This window comes from Castor canadensis, chromosome 1 (genome assembly GCF_047511655.1).
Source record: "Castor canadensis chromosome 1, mCasCan1.hap1v2, whole genome shotgun sequence".
Classification (NCBI taxonomy): Eukaryota; Metazoa; Chordata; class Mammalia; order Rodentia; family Castoridae; genus Castor; species Castor canadensis.
The window spans coordinates 2,246,705-2,267,874 of NC_133386.1; the positions used below are offsets into that span (position 1 = coordinate 2,246,705).

At 47.7% G+C, this 21,170-nt stretch overlaps 1 protein-coding gene across 1 annotated transcript; it reads right to left on the reverse strand.

Annotated features, from left to right (window-relative positions):
- Positions 1–201: 201 nt before the first annotated feature.
- Positions 202–19,607, reverse strand: Tcp10l3 (centrosomal P4.1-associated protein). Its single transcript, XM_020183430.2, has 7 exons — positions 19,547–19,607; positions 18,241–18,341; positions 16,214–16,312; positions 13,607–13,747; positions 10,126–10,210; positions 2,396–2,513; positions 202–1,259 (listed from the first exon to the last, which is right to left on the reverse strand). Exons 1-7 carry the CDS (start codon positions 19,605–19,607, stop codon positions 1,070–1,072), a joined length of 795 nt encoding a protein of 264 aa, XP_020039019.2. The 3' UTR covers positions 202–1,069.
- Positions 19,608–21,170: the final 1,563 nt, after the last annotated feature.

Genomic DNA, 21,170 nt, shown 5'->3' on the forward strand with positions numbered 1-21,170 from the left:
GTTTTGTTCTGTTTTGTTTGCCTTAGTTCAAATCATAAGCCAATTCCAAATAACTGAAACATTTGGCAAGTCCTTGTTTTCAGCCAAACCAAAAGGTTTTTTTTCCAATAGTAGATTCATTTGGCCAGTCATAGCTCACAAATGTCCTTGCCCTGATTGACATTCATCCAAAAGGAACAGACCTCCATCCAGGGTAATTGCAGTAGAGAATCCTTTTCCCCGCCTCAAAGCCAAGACAGTTACTTTAAATAGCATTACCAAAATACTGAGAACTACAATCATGAACACACAATATATTTCAAAATAATTAAAAATATTCGCTGGCACTAAGATATGATATTTCATGTCCTTCACACAAAAACACTAATACCTTCTGAAAAAAAATGAATAAGCCTACATCATATAAGATTTTCAAGAAATTATTCCTACATTTCAGTATAAAAATTCATGGACTGGCAATTTGTTTTTGCATTTTTTAGACAGCCTGCAAAACAACAGAAGTGGTCAATGTTTTTACATTGGGATTACACAGTCAAGAGTTCGAGGAGGTAGCCCATTTCCCAGACAGCCACAGGCCACAGTCACTATGCTCATTTAACCCTGGTCAGTCTTCCCCGGGTCATTGGCGTGGCATTTTGGCCTAGCAAGGATGTGGGTGCAGGGGGCTGAGGGTCACGGAAGGGAGCCAGCCAGGCTGGGCAACTAGGATTCTGAAAAACTGGGCAAGGTTGGAATGGGTGGAGCAGAGCCAGAGGGGCTTGGTGGTGGCAATTGCTGGTCCCAGAATTAACAGATGAGGTTGTGGCCAGAGTGAGGGAGAACAGGTTTCGTGAGAATGAAGAGGACTCAGTGTGGCCGGGGCCCTGGACCTCGTGCATTTGTGAGCTTCGTGAGCAACTCTGATGACTTTTCCTAAACAGGCCCTAGAGCCTCTTTACAATTTCTAGATGACTTGGGGGATCTCCGACATCATCTGGGGCAGCTAACACATACATTAGCAGTTCTTGTCTCAGTTTTAGCAAAAGCTGTAACTAGAGTTTTGCAGCCAATGTGGAGTCCGAGGGACGCTCTACTTCCAGTCCAGGATGATGTTCCCACTCTCATCCTTGACCTTGACCCTCCCAGAGGCGTACTTGGTCTCCTGGCAGCTGCTGCAGTACACAGTCCTGACAGTGCCGTCGAGGAATTCCCTCCTCTTGAAGCGGGCTGTGTGGATTTCCTTCTGCCCATTGCTGAACATGATGGTTTTGTCACCATTCCTGGTGGGGAAGAAACACCGTGGTAAGACGAGCTGTGCTGAAGCCCAGCCCTGGAAGTGAGGATCAAGTGGGGACACATGACTCCAGGATGCCATCCGGATTCCCAGCCACCCCTGGGAGATGAGGACACACTGTCCCGGGTGAGAGCAGGGAGGGTGCTCGGGGCTCAGGGCACTGAGGTAGCCCAGGATGGCCGCGGACAGGCAGGTGGGAGTGCCAGAGATGGGTCTACGCATGCAGAACCTGAGCCTCGCGCAGACAGCTTGAGACGGCGGTGGGAGGAGACAGCAGGGTTGCAAGGGACATGCCAGGAGCACAACGGAGAAAGGGCCCCTGGGGGCAGGGACTGCTCCGCTGCCTCCACAGAAACTGGACCCATTCCAGGCCAAGCGAGTTCATGGGTACCAGGACTGGAGGAACAAACAGGTCAAGGCCAAGGAGGAGATGCATCCATGACACTCCATGGTCATGCAAATGCTGCGTGAAGTCAGGGGGAGACCTAAGGCAAATTCCCAAACTCTCACTCAGGCAATTGGAGGGACAGTGATGGCCTCCTAGACTTCACTCTCGGCACACCCCAGCCGTGAGACAGTGACTCTGACCAGCACTGTCCAGGTGCGACTTACACACTGTTTACACTTTTCCTCCTAGACTTGAAATTCTAGGCAACATGGCTTGAGGGAGGCAGCTGCTGAAACCTGGACTGCTCTTAGGAGTGCAGTTCAAGCAACGTCAGTGGGTTAAGAGTGTCCTGTCACTTAACGATGGTGGCACATTCTGAGAAGTGTGTCATCAGAAGATTCTGACATCACGAGGTGAGTGTGAGATGCTCTGACATCATGAGGCCATGTAATCTTAGGGGACCACCATCATTTATGCAGTCCAACACTGACAAAAATGTTATCATATAACACATGACTGTCCCTAAAAGCCACTTATCCACAAAAAGATTCTTATCCACAAAGAGATTCAAATCAAGGTCATAAGACAAACCTTTTCGGGTTAATGGCTTTATTTTCTATTATTATATTTAAGTAGCTAAAACTTACCAAAACTCTAAATTATTATAAATAATTGGATACACAAACCAAAAATTGGTGGTGTTTTGGATTCACAGAGTCTGACAGGATACTAACCTTTTCACATTTACAGTCGTCCCATCTGGAAATACGGTCTTCTCACACCCATTCTTGAGCCATGTCACTGTCCCATCTGGAAACACTGTTTCCTTGGAGCCATCAGGGTAGAATTTTTCTGTATAATACATTATTTTAAAGAGGAGAAAAAACAGAGTATATTTACACGTTCAGGACACACACACACACACACAGAGGAGAAACCCATTATGAAACGTGGGTGGATAAGATTTGGGGCTTAGATAGAACCTTAATAAAGAATGGGTCATTTGTAGAGAGGTGACAGGACAAAGGGGAAACTGCAGTAGGGTAGACCTGTGGGGAGAAGTACGTGGAAGATGGGGGTTATTTCAGCAGTTTGCCATTTAGAGCTCTAGTCTGGTCAGAATAAATTTTTAATGTGTGTTACACTGAATATATTTACAAACAGTGTCATATATGAATGATCTACAGAGAAAGCACTAATGAGTTCCTTAGAAAGAGACTATTTCCTAATCATGTAAGTTTAAGCATAGGATTGCCAGATATAATGCAGAATGCCCCAGTTAAACTCAAATTTCAGAAAATGAATACTTTTTAGCATTAACACAGGTAGTCCTCAATTTGTAATGTTTCAACTTATGTTTTTTGATTTTCTGATGATGAAAAAGTGCCGCATATTCAATAGGAACCGAATTCAGATTTTGAACTTTGATCCTTTCCCAAGCCATTGATTGTGGTATAATCCTCTCTTGATAAGGGGCAGGAGCAGTGGGCCATGTCTGCTGGTCAGGCCTGCAACCCAGAGGTCCAGCAGCTGGCACCACAGAGTGTGCTGTGCGGCTGAGCTGTGACGTTCACCACATTAGGTGAGGTCAGTGCTATTTTCTTTTTCAGTAGCGGGGATCAAACCCAGGGCCTCTCCAATGCCAGGCAAGTGCTCTACGCTGAATCACACCCACCCTATCAATGCATTTTTCGACTTACAACATTTTCAACATACAATAGGTTTATGGGGACGGACCCTTGTGAAAACATCTGTATTGTCCAAATACTGCATGGACCACATTTTTATCTAAAGAATCTTTTAAAATTTGGTATTCAAATTTAAATGGGAGTCCTGAATCTTTTTATGCTAAATGTGGCACCCTACTAACAACAAAAGATCAAGGAGTCAAATATCATAGGAAAATAATGGAGAGAAATCCAGGGTAACCTTGGTTGTACGCTTGCTGTCTTGCTGTCTTTCACTGTCACCGTCGGGATGTAAACGACATACGTATCTATCTTTGCGCTTTGGTAAATGTGCCTTCCTAAACTAGAGCATCTGTATGCCACTTGACTGCTCAAATATATTTTATGGTGATTCACTCTGCTATGGTCTGAGGGGTTCATATCCCCCATCCACAATTCATATGCTGAAACCTAAACCCTCCCCGAAAGTGATGGTGTTAGGAGGTGAGACCTTTTGGGAGGCGATTGGATCGTGGGGGAGGAGCCTCATGAAGGGACCCACAGAGCTGCTCCCTGTTCCCTCCGCTGTGCCAGAAGGCACATCTGTGAACCAGGAAGTCGTCCTCACTGGACACGGGGCCTGCTGGTGCCTTGGTCACAGACTTCAGCCCCAGAACTATGAGGAAGACATTTCTGTGGCCCATCCTGGTTTAGGATTATTGCAGCCTGAATGGACTAAAGCACCTATATTCCCTCAAGATAACATTCCAGGCTTGTTTTTGCATCCCACGCTACCATTTTTTAATTGATTTGATGAGCTTGCTCCAGGCAGACACATCTCCTTGGCCTCATTAAAACATAAAATTTACATTCTCCCAACTTTGCTCAAATGAATGCCCTGACTGAAATTTTTCCTTCCCTTTATTTGCTCTCTGACTCTCCAAACCCTACACGTGTAGTCCAGGTCCATTACTAGCCCCCACTCTGGCCTCTGGATGCCTTTGGCCCTTACTGACTTGCAGTGTCAGTACCTAAGTGTATCAGAAACCAGAACAAGGTGCCAGAGCACAAAGAAAAAGTCGAAACCATTTGAATGTTGAAGAGTGGCTGGATTAAACTTCCTTAATTGGTTTCAATTTGTCCATTAGCTTTTTTATTGTGTGTTGTATCAGCTGCTGGCCGACAGTGGCAGCACTGAGTGCACAGGAAAAACCAACATGACAATCAGAGCCGAAGAAAATTTTACCCCTCAAAATAATGGTTAGCACAAAACTGTAAAAGAGTGTTCTAAGTAGAGTTGGTGTAGGACACTGGAGAAGTTGGGGGCTTTTCTTTGGGTCAATAGTTAGAAAATCTACGAATTATCTAAATGTACCAAAGGTCTTTGCTGACTCATGACATAAACACATATGACACACACAAAAATCCAATTGAACCTATAAAATGGCAAGAAGGGGAAACAATGGAGCTTTTGTTTCACTTCATTCTTGAACTATCAGTCATGGCAGAAGTGCTGAAGATAAGATAAACGCATCTAACAATAAACATAACTAACAATAACAGAACATAGAATTTCTGCTATAAAATTGATACTGTAGAGACTTTCTAGGTGGACCAGCTGAGATTCAGAGAAAATACAGGCCTATGAAATGCTCTTCATTTTCACCACACCTGATTAGCATTAATCAGTCACCTAACAGGGTGTCTGTGAACAGTCAAGTGTAATTTTTCATTGTCAAGGGTCTGCGGAAGTCACTGAAGAAAGCAATTGCTCTTTTGTCTACCTCTGTGCTCACCGGCCTCGGCAGAACCTCAATGACAGACAGTGATGGAAAAGTCCAAAGAAGACACACAATGGCACTTGCTGAAAAATTAAGACCAAGGAAAAAGGCTCAGGAGCTGAGCTTGACTGATGCATCCCGAGACCCAGCGGTACCATACTGTGGACCAGCCCAGTGCTCCATCACAGCCCAGATGGTGACTCGGTCAACGATGGCTTCATTCTGTTCTTGGCAGTGTGGCGCGGTGGATGTTTTACAAACTCTCCCACTACAAAATATCTAGTAATACTAAATAAAATGATACAAAACCCTTTCAAATGCATATCCAGGCTCATGGAGGGGGCCCAAATTCACTGAGGTTGCTAAAAAAGTAGACCAGAACAGAACAATGCTGCCACTGACCTTGTCACTTGCTGGCCTCTGCTCAGCTTTTAGCAGCTCTGCAGGGATAGGACACAAAGCCTTCATCCTAGGAATTGAACCCGAGCCCATGCTTCAAGGTGCCACTCTCAAAGAAGGGGTGACCTCTAAATATCTACTGTGACCAAGTGGTGATCACCAGGGAACATGTCTGCCTCTCTCTGAGCGCTCTCCAGAGAATTTGTAACTATAGTCTGACTCTCAAGTAGGCTTAGCAATTTCAGTCTTGCTACCTGTGGAGTTCGGGACATTCAAGAGCAAGTAATAAGCAGGAAGTGGACTCAAGCTGCAGGGCTTGGGACACCTGGCAGAAGCGAACAGAAAGCTTTCTGGATGGACAGCCCCAGTCTGGGCCCCATAGGACCATATAATACAAACTATGGGAAGAGTGAGGGAATGCGGCACCCTGAGGAAGTACCAGCAGAGACAACCGAGCAGAGACCCTGCAAGCTCCAAGACCGCCGTAAGCACGATGTTACCAGAAACACACTGCAAAGCTCCTACGCACGGAATCGAGGCAGGCTAGTGACGGGGAAGGAGACCTCCCATGCAATTCCCCTGAGAGCACTTCATGATCAACTCTTTGTTTTTTTTTAGAGCAAAAAAAAAAGAGTTGGATAACTCAGAATTTTTTTTTTTTTTTGGTGGGATCGGGGCTTGAACTCAGGGCTTTGTAAATAACCCAGAATCTTGACCTACTAATTAGAAGGTAGGGTAACTAGAGGTCACACATTCTTCTCAAGCATACACAGAGCCAGGACTTGAAAATAGTGAAATTTAAAGGAACTAGGAGCCACGCAGGCCACATTTTCAGAATACAAGGCGTGTCCTCATTATAAATACAAAAAACCAGAATGGCAACATTACAATGGAGGGAAGACTCACTTCCAGTATCACAGATTGTAGCATAAATATTTCATCTTTTTTCGGAACACCCAGTTGCGTTATGACCCAATATCTGAATCTGTGCAGTGCTTGGCCCTGGCAGGGCCTCTGTCCCCACCGGGTATTTCTATGCGACACCAGCCTGGCTTTGCAGAGCCATTCTGGGCTGATTACCCATACTTCCTAGTGAGTGGGGGCAAGCAATCATCTAATTGCGAGAAAACTGGAGTAGGGAGTGAACTTAGACTCATTTGCAGGCTATTTGTTTAACCAATACAAAACACTTCTGTGGGTGAGTGCTGTGCAAGCAAAGCAATGAGCCCTTTAAATTAAACAAACAAATCTTCACTTGTACACAGATGGAGGTGCCTGGTCCTATGATGGAGGAACCTGGTGGCTCTTCACAACCCACCATGGGTGCTGCTACTGCCGAGGGCACTTTTACTCTTGCACCCTTTCCTGTGACTTGAAAATTGACTATGAGCAGGAGTCCAGGAGGATATTGGTGACATCACAAAGGCTGTGTCACACATGCACAGATCAGCCCAGTGTAGATCCACTTCAGACAGCCCTGAAAACAGGAAGTTACACTTCTGATTTAACCATTCCTGTTGCTACAGGTCAGGCAGGAAACTACACACATATGGCGATCCAAAGAGATGGAACATCTTGCAAAGATGGAGACAGATGGACAGAGAACCTGTGAAGAGAGATCACAGGTTCCGACTAGAGGGCCGGCTTTGGTCATTGCCAAGGCCCTAAGAACGTAGCTGGGAAGAATTTTCACACTGCGTTTTGGAGTTGGCAAACGTCCTTGGAATCACAGTTTATAAAATCTCTTACTTAAAATGTAGACCCTTGGCCACTGCAGAGGATGGAAAAGCAGTCAACAGCCATAGTAGAGGCCTTTAGCCAGGAAGTCAGCCCTGGTAGAGCAGGGCCCAGGAAAAGAAGGCTGCCCCCGACCCCACCCCATCCCACCCCTGCCCCACGAGTGTTTCAGGAGTAACCCAGGAGAGGACGGTAAGAGTAACTCAGAGACTGAGTTCTGAGCAATGACCACAGGAAGCATTGCCACTTGTTCTTTGGTGAGGAAGACCTAGACTCATAAGAGACACAGGTCTTAGCTGGAATTTAAACACATGTGGTGAGCCGCGGATTCAAAGGATGTCAAAGTAACCCTGTTTGTTGGACTTTCAAAGATCCCAGTTAGAAATTAAGAACAAAACTTGCACTAAATCTTTTTGAAAGGTGTTCCCCGGACACTTTAGCCCATGTCCCTAAGAACTGCACCATGCCTGCCACCGTCTCCAGCACTTAAAGACCCAGAGAACTGCAGGAACAAAGCCCACCGCTTCGCCTAATCCAGGACTTTCCAAACCAACTCGTTGGGCCACAGAACATGTTTACGGTTGCTGGTCACAGGTTCTGAAAAGAAGGAATACGGCCATAGCTTCCAAACCAGAGCATCCATTTGCTGTCATGGCCGTGACATGGAGTCTAGATGCATGGTCCTCAGAGAGACCTGCTCTGAGGAGTCCTGTTCCTCCCAGACCCAAACACCAACAGTGCCTCCCTTGTTTGGAGCCAGTGAGCATGGCAGCCCCGCTCTGCACACTGCATGGGGACCATGGGTGACGCCCATGGACTAGTCCTCTGACTCCCTCGCCATCCAGTGGATGGTGCTTAACTCAGGTGCAGGAAGCTGCCTGCCTGGGTCCCCAGCAAGGATCACACACAGGTGGCCCAGCTGCACAGCATTTCTCTGAACTCATCTGCACAGTAGCACCCGCTGGATTCTGACCCTCCCCTCCCAGTGCCACAATGGCAAAAACAACAGCGTGGTCTTTCTACGTAAAATCTGGCATTAGGTTTTTTGTTTCATGATTATGGCTTGACTTCTAAAAATAGAAGAAGGAATCTAAAGAATGAAATCCAGATGAAACTATCCCTTTTCTCGAACTGCTCATAGCCTACCTTGAAAACAAGACTTCAGAGGAACTACGACTGCTGGGAAGCCAACCTAAATGATTCCACTTACTGATCAGAACACGTCTGGTTCTTAAGTGGCAAATCTAAGACTTCCTCGGCAGCATCCACAGTGCCACTCTCACCTCTGTGGGCTTCCAAAGCAGGAACTGTGTGCTGTGGCCCAGCTGCACCCCTCAAGGAACAGTCTGTGGATGGCGCAGACTGTCTGACCTGTACTCCAGCCTTCATTGCAGCTTCTGGATGCTACCCACAGCTTAGCGGGCTTGCTCAGGCGTGACTGGCAATGACCAGGAGGTAGCCACAGCCCGGACCTTCCCTCAGCATGACAGCTCCCGGAGACACTTGGGCCGCAATCAGGAGACAGGGCACTGGCTGCACATCTGCCCTGGTGCCCAGTCTCATGGAGACTACAGGCTCAGCCCAAGGCTGGCGCCCTGTTCATTTCGACACATAGAGCAGCTTCTGAAGACAGACGCCCCACACTCAGACCCATGGTGGGAAACCACAAGGACAGTGAAGTTCGGGATGTAGCCTGTGTTTATGATCATGCTGTCTGGGAACTACTCCAGAGACAAGCCCCCATTTTCAGTTCTGGGATATGACAGCAGTGAGGTTGATGGCAATGATGACACTGAGTGTCCTCTCAGTGGGAGGCTAACAGTCTGCCCCAGCCAGACAGCTGGGCTCTTTGAAAACATCCAAATCGTGAATATAAAAAGTAGAAATCTAAATGAGAAGAGATGAAATATACTATGGTGAGGCAAAGCAAGTTCACAGAGCCTGAAAACTCCAAGTCTACCCAGAGGAATCTGGCCCTTCGGAGTCCAGGTGCTACCTCAAAAAAGAACTTCCTTTGGTCCCACACCCCCGTCCCACTGCGCTGTGGTGTGCAGTGGAGAGACCACACCCCCGGCTTTGGCCAGGTGACTAGCATGCCCTGGGAACTGGGCAGGCATGCCTTGAAGAAACATATTATCTTGAGAGAAATGTTTGGTGAAATGACTTCATTGATTATAGAAATGCTTACATTTCTATAACCCAACAACAACCCAGACTTAATAAAATTGACCAAGACATAATGTCTTCAGGACAAGCTGATAATGTCAAACACTGTAGCAGCAGGAATGATTGAAAAGGACCAGGCACCTGGAACAGGGGAGTACTTATCTAAAGGAATGCTTAAGCTAACCCCCTCCCAAAAAATACCTTCTTATACGTGTGTGTGTGTGTGTGTGTGCGTGAATGTATTCCTGATGTTACTAGGCTCGTTGTGTTCCTCTTAATCCCCACACTTTGCCTAGGAAGTGTGTCTCTGCTTCTCTGCTTGCTAAATAAAACTCTGCTAGTCTCTCACCTGTGCTCTGGGCTGAAATTCTTTTCTGCATCAGAGACAAGGACCTACACAGCCCAAGTTAAGGTCCCTCCCTCTCAGGGTTCTCCTTGGATCCTGACCAACCCCTGGTGACAGCACTGGTAGAGGCTGGTGCACATACAGACCACACAGAAGCAGCTGTCTGTTGCTAGCTAAGATTCCATAAAGAACACATACTTGGCACTTCGTTGAGCAATTTGAGCATCGAATTATCTGGACAATTGTTGCCATGGAAAACTTACCTAAACGATGGATATCCACGACACCTGGGGTTTCCACACCCATCATCCACAACACTCGCACACAGAAGGCAGGTGACTAGGCTGGTTTAGGACGGTGTCACTCACCTGTCTGGTTGTTTGGAAACTGCACAATTTCCATACCATCCGGGTAGGTGATGTGTGTTGTCTGAGCATCTGCATAGTAATAAACCTGTAAGAACCAGGAAAACCAGGTGAGCATGCAGTTTTCGTTCAGTCGTGAGCCTGAATTTAATCTGGTAAATTACACCTGCATGGCTACAGGTATGATCCTGGCAGGTAGGAGAGGCTGGGCCATGTCCAAGAGGGCATCCACCATCATGGGATACCAGGAGAAGAACTTGTTACTAATGCCCCAGAAATGACAACACTGGCATGCTAGTTAGTGGGAGAAATTATAGGATCCAGTGTAGCTCAGTCCTGCACTTGGGTAGGCAGTAACCTGTGGTGAGCCTCAGTGCCTTGTGAGACCTGTAGCAGGTCAGTCCAGGCATGGTGGGCTTCAGCCCTGAGCCCCACCACCATGAATCCCCCAGCTCTCAGACCAAGATCCTGCTGGCGGTGCATGAGAGAAAATCCACTCCAGCACATCAGATGTCCACGGGACTGTGTCTGAAGGACCACCCCTGGATCGTGAAGTTTCCAGATGTGAATAATCATGGCACCCGTCCGTTTCCAATGAAGGGAGAAAGGAGGAATGTGAAGAATGGTTATGGAAGAGTGTTATCAACTTCTGGCCCAAACTGGGTTCTTTCCTACTCTCAAAATCGTGAACCCAATAACAAAACCAAGAGCTGACTGTGCAGTGAAGGAAAGAGAAGAGAAGCCAGGAGGAAGAGCTCCCACATCAGCTTCTTACCCAAACAAAGGACGAGGATCCCTGTTAAGAGTAAGAGGAGAAAAGGAGGACTTCATTACTGAGTGGGGATAACTCATGACCTTTCTGAGGGAGCTGGGTCCATCCTGGAGATGAGGGCCTGCCTTCCTTTGCTCCCTTTATGGCCAGCTGCAGTCTGGGTCAGAAGTGGATGGGGCCAGGAGGGCGCTGGCAGGTAGGGCTGTGTGTCACAAGAAGATGGTGAGATTCTGGGGTGAATTCAGGTCCACATGGCATCTTTTATGGCTGAAACCAGTTTTTTCCTGTTCCTTCCTGTCAAGTCTGGATGTGTGTGCGGCTGGCTAAGGGTGTGTTTTGGCTGTGACAGAGGATTGCCTCTCGGGGTTTGAGGGTGTCTGCCTGGAGACAAGAGGACGGTTGTGCAGGGGAGTAATTCTGCCAGTGCGAAGACCGAGGGCGCCTTAGACACAACCTGGAGAAGGGAAATTTGTTTTAATGTATGGCTTCAGAAACAAGTAATTAATGAATGTGATTGTTTTCAAAGTGAGTCCATGGGAGGGAGATGTCGTACTCTTCTAGTTAGAGCACCTGGTTGGTCACTTCCTGTCAGTCCTCTGTGACAGCAACCACATCTCTGCCCATCCAGAGATGAGGAGGGAGAGAATAGCCAAGTGAATTTCCGTAAGGTTGATGTCCTTGGAGACCTGTGGTCCTGAGACTGGCAGGGCCGCCCTGCTCAGGAATTTGAAGGCGTCCTCCTTGAATGGGTGACTTGTCCAGAGGTCAGGTGAAGGAGGGGAGTACTCATTTCTCCCTGTTACCGCAAGTCCCCCACTTTCCCTCTGGAGGCCATGGAGGCACTGGCAGAGAGCAGCAGGGTCTAGTGCCCCCGATGGGTCACACCAGGGCTCACCTCATGACTTCCCACTCTCACAGATCAAAGGTCAAGGCCGAGGACTTTCCTTCCTCAGCCTGCACAGGGTCACCCTCTCCCTGCTGTCCCTTTCTCATTGATTTTTAGGTTTGTCATTCTCTGAATCTCTCCATTCCTAAAGTTTGTCTATGAAATGACAATTGTTCACCCAAAGACAGGAAAATCCAGCACTTGAAATTTACAGGACTGAGGTAGGTCACAATCCCCCCACCATATATTACCCCCACTGGCTGTGACATAATCAAAGTCCCCCTTTAAATGGGTGTCCAGGCTCCTTGTTCACATTTCTGAGGAAAAACCTGTGGATCAGCAAAAGAGCACCTGTCAACGATGCCACAGCCCTGTGTGCACTCCAGGATGCTAACACCCACCCTGGAAGGGTGGGGCAAAATTACTGAGCAGCAAGTGGCTCAATTTTCATTAAAACAAGTAAGATAGAAACAAGATCATCAGTCGCTCGCAGCTCAGTGTGTGCTCGAAGCCCAGCACAGAGCCCTCTAAGGAAGGAAATGCTTTGAATACAGTTTGGTGAACTTCTGGTGCTCGGAGACTTCTCAAACTATAAACCCTACCCTGGTCTCCATTACCATGGAGACCAAATCACTACCAGGATTATTTGCCAGCTACCTGGATTTCCCAAGTCTTTACACCCCGAGTTATGCAGACAAACGCGACCCTCCAGAGTCTGTGGAAGTCACTTTCTCCACTATGATCCTCTGACATAACACAGACACCGAGCTTATTCCACTGAGTCACAAGCACGTTTGTGGCTCCCATCATCACACAGTGCTCCACCCACCACGATCTGCTGCCTCTTCCGTATATATGTCATCTGCCTTTACCAGGGAGATCCACAGGGCCACCACTACTGGTTGGGTTACCCAGTACAAATTGCACCAGCAATCTGTGTACAGAATGAATTTATGGTGACCTATGGCGGGACTTGCCACCCTTGGGTCTTAGTATTGGATAACTGTGTGTGGGGGGCGGGGGGGTCTTCTGTACGCTGGGATGTTTAGCAGCACCTCTGGCCCCACCTGCTAGATGACAGTAACAAGCCCCTCCACCTCCGATAGTACCCATCAAAAATGTCCCCAGTCATTGCAAATGTCCAGTGGGGAAAGAAGCAAAATTGTTCCCGGTTGGGAAACAGTCTAATACTATTTGCAGATTTTATTAGAGGCACAAATGAGCTTGCTGAGATTAATTAACTTGCTGTGAGCACAGCTGGTGAGACAGTGCAGTGACAGCCCCCTCCCTGTGTTCCCAAGTCCAAGCTTTCTGTTCCACCCAGCTGGGCTGCTGCAGGGCACGTCTCCCCCCATCCCACACCGTATGGGAGCTGAGACTGAAGGACAGCTGTGAAGACAGCCATCTGGTCTACCTTGCCTCCAGCTCTACAGGTCCTGGTTCCCGAGCCCGCCTAATTTCACCGAGAAGCACGCGCATTTGCTGAGTGTTTCTACACAGTACTGCAGGAGTGGTGCTGTTTGGTTAATGTGTTAGGCCATTTCTATCCGGGACCATCTTTGAGTTAAGTCCTAGTTATGAACCACAATTGCTAAACAAGAATTCAGAACAGGTGGGGGTGCTGGTGTTTCCTCATGTTGACGAGGAGTCTCATTTGCCCAAGTGCAAGGCAGAGGTAGAATAGCCCCGTTAACAAAAGGGCCTGTGTTCTGCCCCAACCCTCCCCTTTCCCACAAGCACTGGAATAAAGGGTACACATGTGCAAACTGCTTCCTAATAACGGAGTTGGGTTTCCTTAAAAACTGCAAGACACTCATTGCTCTCACCACTTTCTGATCTGGTTTGATCTTCTTCACATCTCCATTGAAGAACCTGATGAGCACATTCTTCTTGTCAGCGCTGATCTCCTTCCTGGTGCCATTGGGAAAGGTGACGATCGTCCGGCCATCGCTGAGCACCTGTTCTACCTTTGTGGAAACACATAAGTTCTGAGATGAAGAATTACTTAAAGCATGATTTCCGTGGTGCCACTGTTTCTCCTTACATTCAAAATCGTTACCAGTCTGCTATCTGCATAGTAGCATTGACACCAACTGTTATATTCCCATGGGGAAAAAAATCACTAGACCCACCCCTGAATTTGGTTATGAATAATGTGTCATGATTTGTTCCACAAATATCTGATTTCTGTCAGGTCCCATTATCATTTGCCATGAGTCTGAATGAATGACTCACTGGATTTAGTCAATTTGGAATTGGACTAAAGAAATTACATAACTACTATGTAAAACATGCATGTATTTTTTTAATTTTTTGAGGTACTGGGGTTTTGAACTCAAGACCTCAAGCTTGCTAGGCAGGTGCTCTACCACTTGAGCCACTCCCCAGCCCTAAAACTTAGCTCTTGTGCATTTTTCTTCCCATTCCATCCTTTGACACACGAAGTACTCTACCATGTTGATCTCAGTTGACAATCGGCAGATATGTGACTTTAGGTGCTAGGCTAGAAATTCAGCAAAGAATGTCTTTGCCTTTAAGGAGAAAATATTACGCAGGTAAAGATTAGCACAAAGAAAAAACAGAGACAACCTCAATTTGGGGAATTAAAAACGTGTACGTGAAAATTCCAAGTGGAAAAACGTGGTTTGGGTCATTACATTGCATTCTCATTCAATGCAGCTTGGGATACATGAGTTAATTCAAGAAATTAATGCTCTGCTTCTGAAAACATCTTCAGCAATCCACCAGACAAGACCTGAGGCCGTGCGCCCCCTGCTGGCCAAGCCAACAGCCATCCTATTTGACAGAGGTGACCCAAGTCCACTGACTCTTCTACTGCCAACCCAACCAGGTGACTGTCTGCAGTCTTCGTGCAGTTCAAAACCTGAAGATGAATTCTTAACCAACAAGAGCAACTCCAACAGTGTTTGAATGACCGATTACCCCTCAGACAAGAAAATGCACACATAATTTTTTAAATGTTCCACGTAGGAAAATCCTAAGATCAATAGCAGTTAGGTAAATCAATTACACAGCGATATTTCAGTCAGTAACAAACTATATACAACAGTGGTCACGTAAGATTATCAGCTGGTGACCTCGTAACGTGGCACAAAGCACCACTCACGTTTGTAGTGATGCTGGTGGAAGCAAACTCACCGCTCTGCCTGCACATAAAGCAGAGCAATGCCATCACACGCAACATACAGGCGACGATAACAGGTGACAATGGTGCTTACTGTGCATTCACCACCCTGGACTTCTTATTTTAGAGGGTACTTCTGTTTACTAAAATTTTTTAAGTGCCCACTGTAAAGCAGTGTGCCATGCTGCACCAGCAGCAGTCCCACACACCTTGCTTACCATGTCTCCTGCCCACATTGTGAGGCATGTCAGGCATCTAGGGTCCACGGTGATGTCCACCTATCCCAGTGAAATCTCCTAACCACAAAGTCCTGGGGATAGGTCCTCAGCTTTAATTGGCGCATGACTACATAAATTTTTGAATTTATAAAAACAAGCAAACCAGAAAAGAACTTCAGCACCTCCAGTGCGAGACTCACAGAGGTAGAAGAAGATGTCAGAAGTGGTAACAGGGAGGGAACAGGGAGGGCAGTGGGAGCCAGAGGCTGGGCAGGCAGGTAGATGTGTTTGGTTGCAGGGAGAAGGATGACTGATAGAACGGGATGGAGAGGGCTGCCTGCTTCTTACAGCCACACCTCTGAGGTTTCCTAAATAGAGTGATCAATTCACCCACGTTTGTGTCCAGCAAATCAGCGACTTGATTTGAGATAGCTCTACCTCTAATGTCTCTGTGGAGTCTGTAGGACAAGGTAATAGACTGGTTTCCTTTCCCCATAAAGCAGAAGAGCATTAAGGGAACTCAAGCCGTCACTGCAAGTGACAGTCCCCGTTCATCTGATCAAACGTTTCTGTTGGGAAAGCCATAAACCCTCCTTTACTCGGCCCTGTGTTCATTCAACAGAGCCAGAATGAGGGCACTCCTGCCTCCCAACCAGCCAATGAAAGAGGCTCAAAGTGAACGAGTGTTGAATTGGGTAAGGAGCTAGATGGTCACTGCTCCGAGGGTCAGTGAAGGGTGGGGGTGGGGGGGTCTCTGCAGGACCTGCAAACTGCCTGGTGCAGCCACAGCAGCCCTCTCCTCTTCCTATCCTTCCTGCTCAACAGCAGCTCCCTCCAGGGATGGACCCTTCCGGAGGAAAGTGCCTCTCGCTCTCACGATGAGGAGTGGAGGCTGGGAGAACCCAAGGAAGCAGGCAGATTTTCCTCTCAAAAACTGTGTTTGGTTACTGCAAATAAACTGGCCACCAAAGACCTTGAAAGAGGTGCTCTGGCCTCTAGCATGGAGCCCCAAGAAGAGTCTGGATGGACGAGAATGCAGAGCACAGGGGGCGTCGTGGGGAGACACCTACCTTGCCGCCTGGGTGTTGCTTTTCCTGCATTTCCTCCTTCTCTGTCTTAATGTCCGTGACTGGTACTGCCTCTGGGAAAGGTCCCGGTCTGAGAAGATTCTGCAGAAAGAGTACAATCAATGCCCCCTGTGACTGTCCTGAGAACTGCAGGGGCCATCCACGACAGGATTTTGGACCACATTTTGTGGTTATAAAGACATTTCTCCCCAGCTGTTTGTTTGATCTGAGCATGGTGACAACCAGCACACCCAACCCTGGCTCTGAAACGCAGATCACTGAGGCCTTGAGTGAACTCATTAGCTAGAGTCCAAAAACAAAAAGTTCCAAAGAAAGCACGGCACTGCTACCTCACTGACGTTAGAGAGGGTCACTTCAGGTTCCCAGGGAGAACAGAAAACCGAGGCCTGTGTCAGATTCACTCACGGCTGCCTACTCTGTTTTTGCTTTTGGTGGTACTGAGTTTTGAACTCGGGGACTCACACTTGCTAGGTAGATACTGTACCACTTAAGTCACTCCACCAGCCCTGTTTTGTGTTGAGTTTTTTTGAGAGAGGGTCTCGCAAACTATTTGCCTGGGCTGGCCTTGAACCATGATCCTCCTGATCTCTGCCTCCTGAGTAGCTAGGATTACAGGTGTGAGCCACTAGCACCCTGCTACAGCTGCCAGCTCTTACATCACACATAGCTTTCCTCCTGTGGAGAAAACTGTTTCATTTTATTGTCATTTCTTATTAAATAGCATGCAGTAAGTAAACCAGCAGTTATGGGTTACAAGTGCCTTTGATTCTATTCATTTCCATTGAGAATCATAAATTTTAAAAATGTAAGAAAACTTTGACTTGGGGAACTCTAAACTTATGAAAAGTATTACTCTCTTTTAGGCTATGTGCTGAGCTCAACCAATCTACAGGAAAGCAAGGTTTGTATTTGCTTGAAAGGCTGAAGTTGCTGAGAGTCAGGAGGCATTTGGAGCTTATCAAAGTATGGAAGGAGCCGGGTGCTGGTGGCTCACATCTGTAATCCTAGCTGCTCAGGAGGCAGAGATCAGGAGGATCATGGTTTGAGGCCAGCCTGGGCAAAAAGCAAGACCCTGTCTCAAAAATACCCAACACAGACTTTTGAGCTAGCTTGACAGGGCTCACTTAGCTCCCAGGACTGATCTTAGTACAGAGCGGACTTCAACCAAAAAGAACTTCCTTTGTATTCTGGTGTACAGGAGTATAAATCATTCCCACTGTCTCTTCTCTTCTCTGGCCACAGACACAAGACACCTCCTCTTTTTTTCTCCTTTTCTTTCTTTCTTCCTTTCTTTCTTTTTTCTCTTCTCCTCCAGCACTTCATTACTTTGAAGACTGGTCAAAGACCCTTACTCCCTTACCCCAACCAAAGAGGAACTGTGAGGATCTGCTTGTTTTAATTTTACCCCCAGGCCCTGCCTTCTAAAATAGACTATCTTCATTCTGTTTCACACTTTTTTTTTTTTGAGATGTGGTCTCACAAGGCTGTTTTCTCACTTCTTGGCTCAAGGGGTCCTCCTACTGCAGACTCCTAGAGTGCTGGAACTACAAGCATGGGTAACCATGCCCAGCCACTTTTACTGTTACAGTTTGACAGCTGGAGGTGTGGCTTTACTGGTAAAGCATTTGCCTGGTGAGTTCAAACCATGGTACCATTAAAAAAAAAACCAAAACAGATGCTGGTGGCTCATGCCTATAATCCTGGCTACTTGGAAGGCTGAGATCAGGAGAACTGAGATTTGAGGTCAGCTCAGGCAAATAGGTCTCAAGACCCCGTCTCCAAAAAACATTTTTAAAAAGTTTCCAACACAAAAAAGGGCTGGCAGAGTGGCTCAAGTTGTAGAGCACATACCTAGCAAGTGTGAGGCCCTGAGTTCAAACCCCAGTACTGTCAAAAGAGGAGGAGGAGGAGAAAATGGGATGATGTCAACACTACCCCCAAACCTTATCTCCTGCCCCCACACCCCAGGGACTGGGTGGGCTGTCTCCATGGGGTGAGACCTCACCTACCTGTGGCCCCATGATGTCTGGGACTGAACGAGGGCGCCCACTGGCTTGGGCCTTGACTGGAAACCTGTCATCAGAACTCTCTGGGATGGATGAGCGCATATCTGAAAGACCAGAGAAGCTGCATTTCAAAGAATGGGCCACATGCATGTGGAAAGTACCTCTGTCCCCATGTGACCTCCAAGTCCAGTTCAAGCTGGGAGTGATCGTGTGAGAAACATGAACCGTTTAGTGGACATAATCCGTATCCACTGGACATCACTCCCTCCAAGTCTGATGACAATGAACCCACAAGAAGGCAATGTTTCCGCCCTGAAGCTCCTGATGACCCAGTGGGAGATGTCACATTCCAGGTGACAACTAGCCCATTGCACATATGGGAAGAGACAAAAGCAGCCAGGTAAAGAGCTTCTGGGAAAATCAGGGGGGCTGGTGAGAAGGTCCCCATATGTCGAGATGAAACCTGGACACTGCAGAGAGGCTCCAGGCCCACGGAGGAGAGGGGATGGCATCAAGCTGAGTATACACAGCAGAAAGCACAAAGATGTAAACTGAGGCATTGCTGCAGGACTGCATGAAAGGCAGGGGGTGAGCATGAGGGCAAGTGATGTCAGTGATGTCAGCCTTGCATCACAGAGGCTGGAAGACCAGCAGGCGGACTTGGGAAGGTGATAAAGAGCTTGGCCATGCAGGAGGGTCCATAGGTCAGCTGGACCCCACACTGTGTGCATAGGATGGCAGATGAGAGTTCCCATCTTGGCCACTGAGGGCACCACCTGGAGCTGGCAGGTTGTGTTCTGCACAAAGACACCACATTAAGGGGCCACCTACATGGAGGAGCGGGTCCAGGGCATGGAGAGGGTGGTGGGAATTTTCTGACAGCGGCTTGGGAAGGCACTTTTCTTGCCATGGCGTGGCTCTCTCTGGTCCTCCCGGTGGGAGCCTGAAGCATAAGGTGCTGCCCAGCTAGATGGGTAACTGGAGCTCAGGAGAGAGGTCAGGCAGGTGCTGGATGAGTGGAGTTGGATTTCCATCCAGATGGCAGGTAAAGCCATAGGCCAGCAAACAGAAAGAGAAGGGCTGAGGATGGCCCTGGAAAGCCAGCACTGGCCTAGGTGTGGGGCACTGAGGAGGGGTCAGCAAGATGGACAAAGAGGATCCCATGTGAGAATCAGACAAGAAGTGGCCATCAATTCAGAAGCCCCAAGAACTGACGGCACGCACCACCATAAACTTTTCTGCACATCTGCCCACACTAAAGGGTCCCTCACAGCAGGCAGGCACAGGATGGAGCCCTTCCACCACTCACCGTGCTCCTGTCCTTTGGCCGCTGCCATGGCCTCCGGCGGTGTAACGTCCCAGGCTGACATTGGCAGTCTTCTACCCCTGAGTTTGTGCAGGGCTTGGAAGGATTGATGCATAACCTGGGCACCAAGACAGTCACAAAACCTGCATGTCTCTGCCTCCCAGAACAATCCAAGACTTAGACTGGCTTCTGCTTACAGCCAGCGTCTGCTACCAACCTTTGGGTAACATCCCAGGCTCCCCCAAAAGCACCACTCTCCGTACTATGAGCTAGGTCAAATTTTTTAAATGCAAAAAGAAAAAAAAACCCCAACTATAAACATAGTAAAGCAAATAATTTTTTAAAACTCTATAGCTTGCTTTTTTAGTACTAAAGACATGTCTGAAGAAATTCAATTTTTTATCTATAGAAACAATCGTTTTAAATAAATCACGAGGTCTATTTTGAATCACTGGTTGAGTTCTCTTGTTCGACCTAACACAGCTAGTATAAGGTCACCTTTCCATCATCAGACGGTCCTTTCTTCCAAGGGACTCACCCCTCCCGAGGGTGTGGTCCTTCTGTTGTGAAGACCTCTGGGAGGGGCTAGATGTCCATCCTCCAGAGAGGCTGCAATCTCCGACTGGGTTCTTCCTATCTGTAGGCTAATTGGCTAAAAGTAAACAGGAAGGGTATTGTTGCATTAACCAATCATGTCCGGAACCACTGGCCAGTCCATCCCGCTGGCCATCCCATGATCTAGACTACGATAACCCCAATTTTACAGCTAAGGGGCAGAAGGGCAGCCACTCATGGGATCGCCCCCTCCCCCCATTACAGCCTTTGCGCTGTGGTTCCAGGGCCGTTGGGATTGATAGTGAAGAAACAGTTTGGCACCACAGTAAAATGAAGTGCAAAATTTTTTTCTACCTTCTGTGCTACTCAAAAGCTGATGGCTTTGAGGTGTAGCTTAGTACTTGCTCAATTATTCATTCATTAGATTACACATTTATTGAGCAACCCAATTAGTTTCCTTTAGTGGGTTGCACTGTGGCCCCAACACAAAAGGCACAGAGGAGCCCAGGCAGAGAAGCAACAGCTGCAGAACCAGAGTGACACAGATAAGCCCCATGGTCACCTGAACCACCACCTAGGGAAAACCTCCTGACCCAGCAGCCTGGCAGCCCTTGGGGTGGGCAGGCAGAGGAAAGCAGTGAGTGACCTTGGGACCTCCCTCTTCAGCAGATCTGCTCAAGGCCACGTCTCTTTTGGCTGTGCCCATGGTCATGACCTCAGAAGATGCATGGCTCCAAGGGAGCACATGCTCACCCAGAAGCGGGGGGTGAGCATCAAGGGGGCTTTGTAATTTGGGTACCAAACCTCTGCCTCCTTCTCCAGAGGAGGAATGCAGATGACCACCTTCGGGGAAGCTACGGGCTTAGAGGGCTGCCTTCGTATTGGGAGAGCAAGGCCATGATTCTTGGGGCCGGCAGATTTTGGCATGTCCTCATCAGTTGGTAGAGGTGACATTCTTCCAGATGTTGATAACGATATCTAAAAGACAATTGATGACAAATAAAATGCAGGGGAAGTTGCCACATACTCAGAGGTATGGCAACTGCGAGGTAAATTCTTATCTTAACCCGTC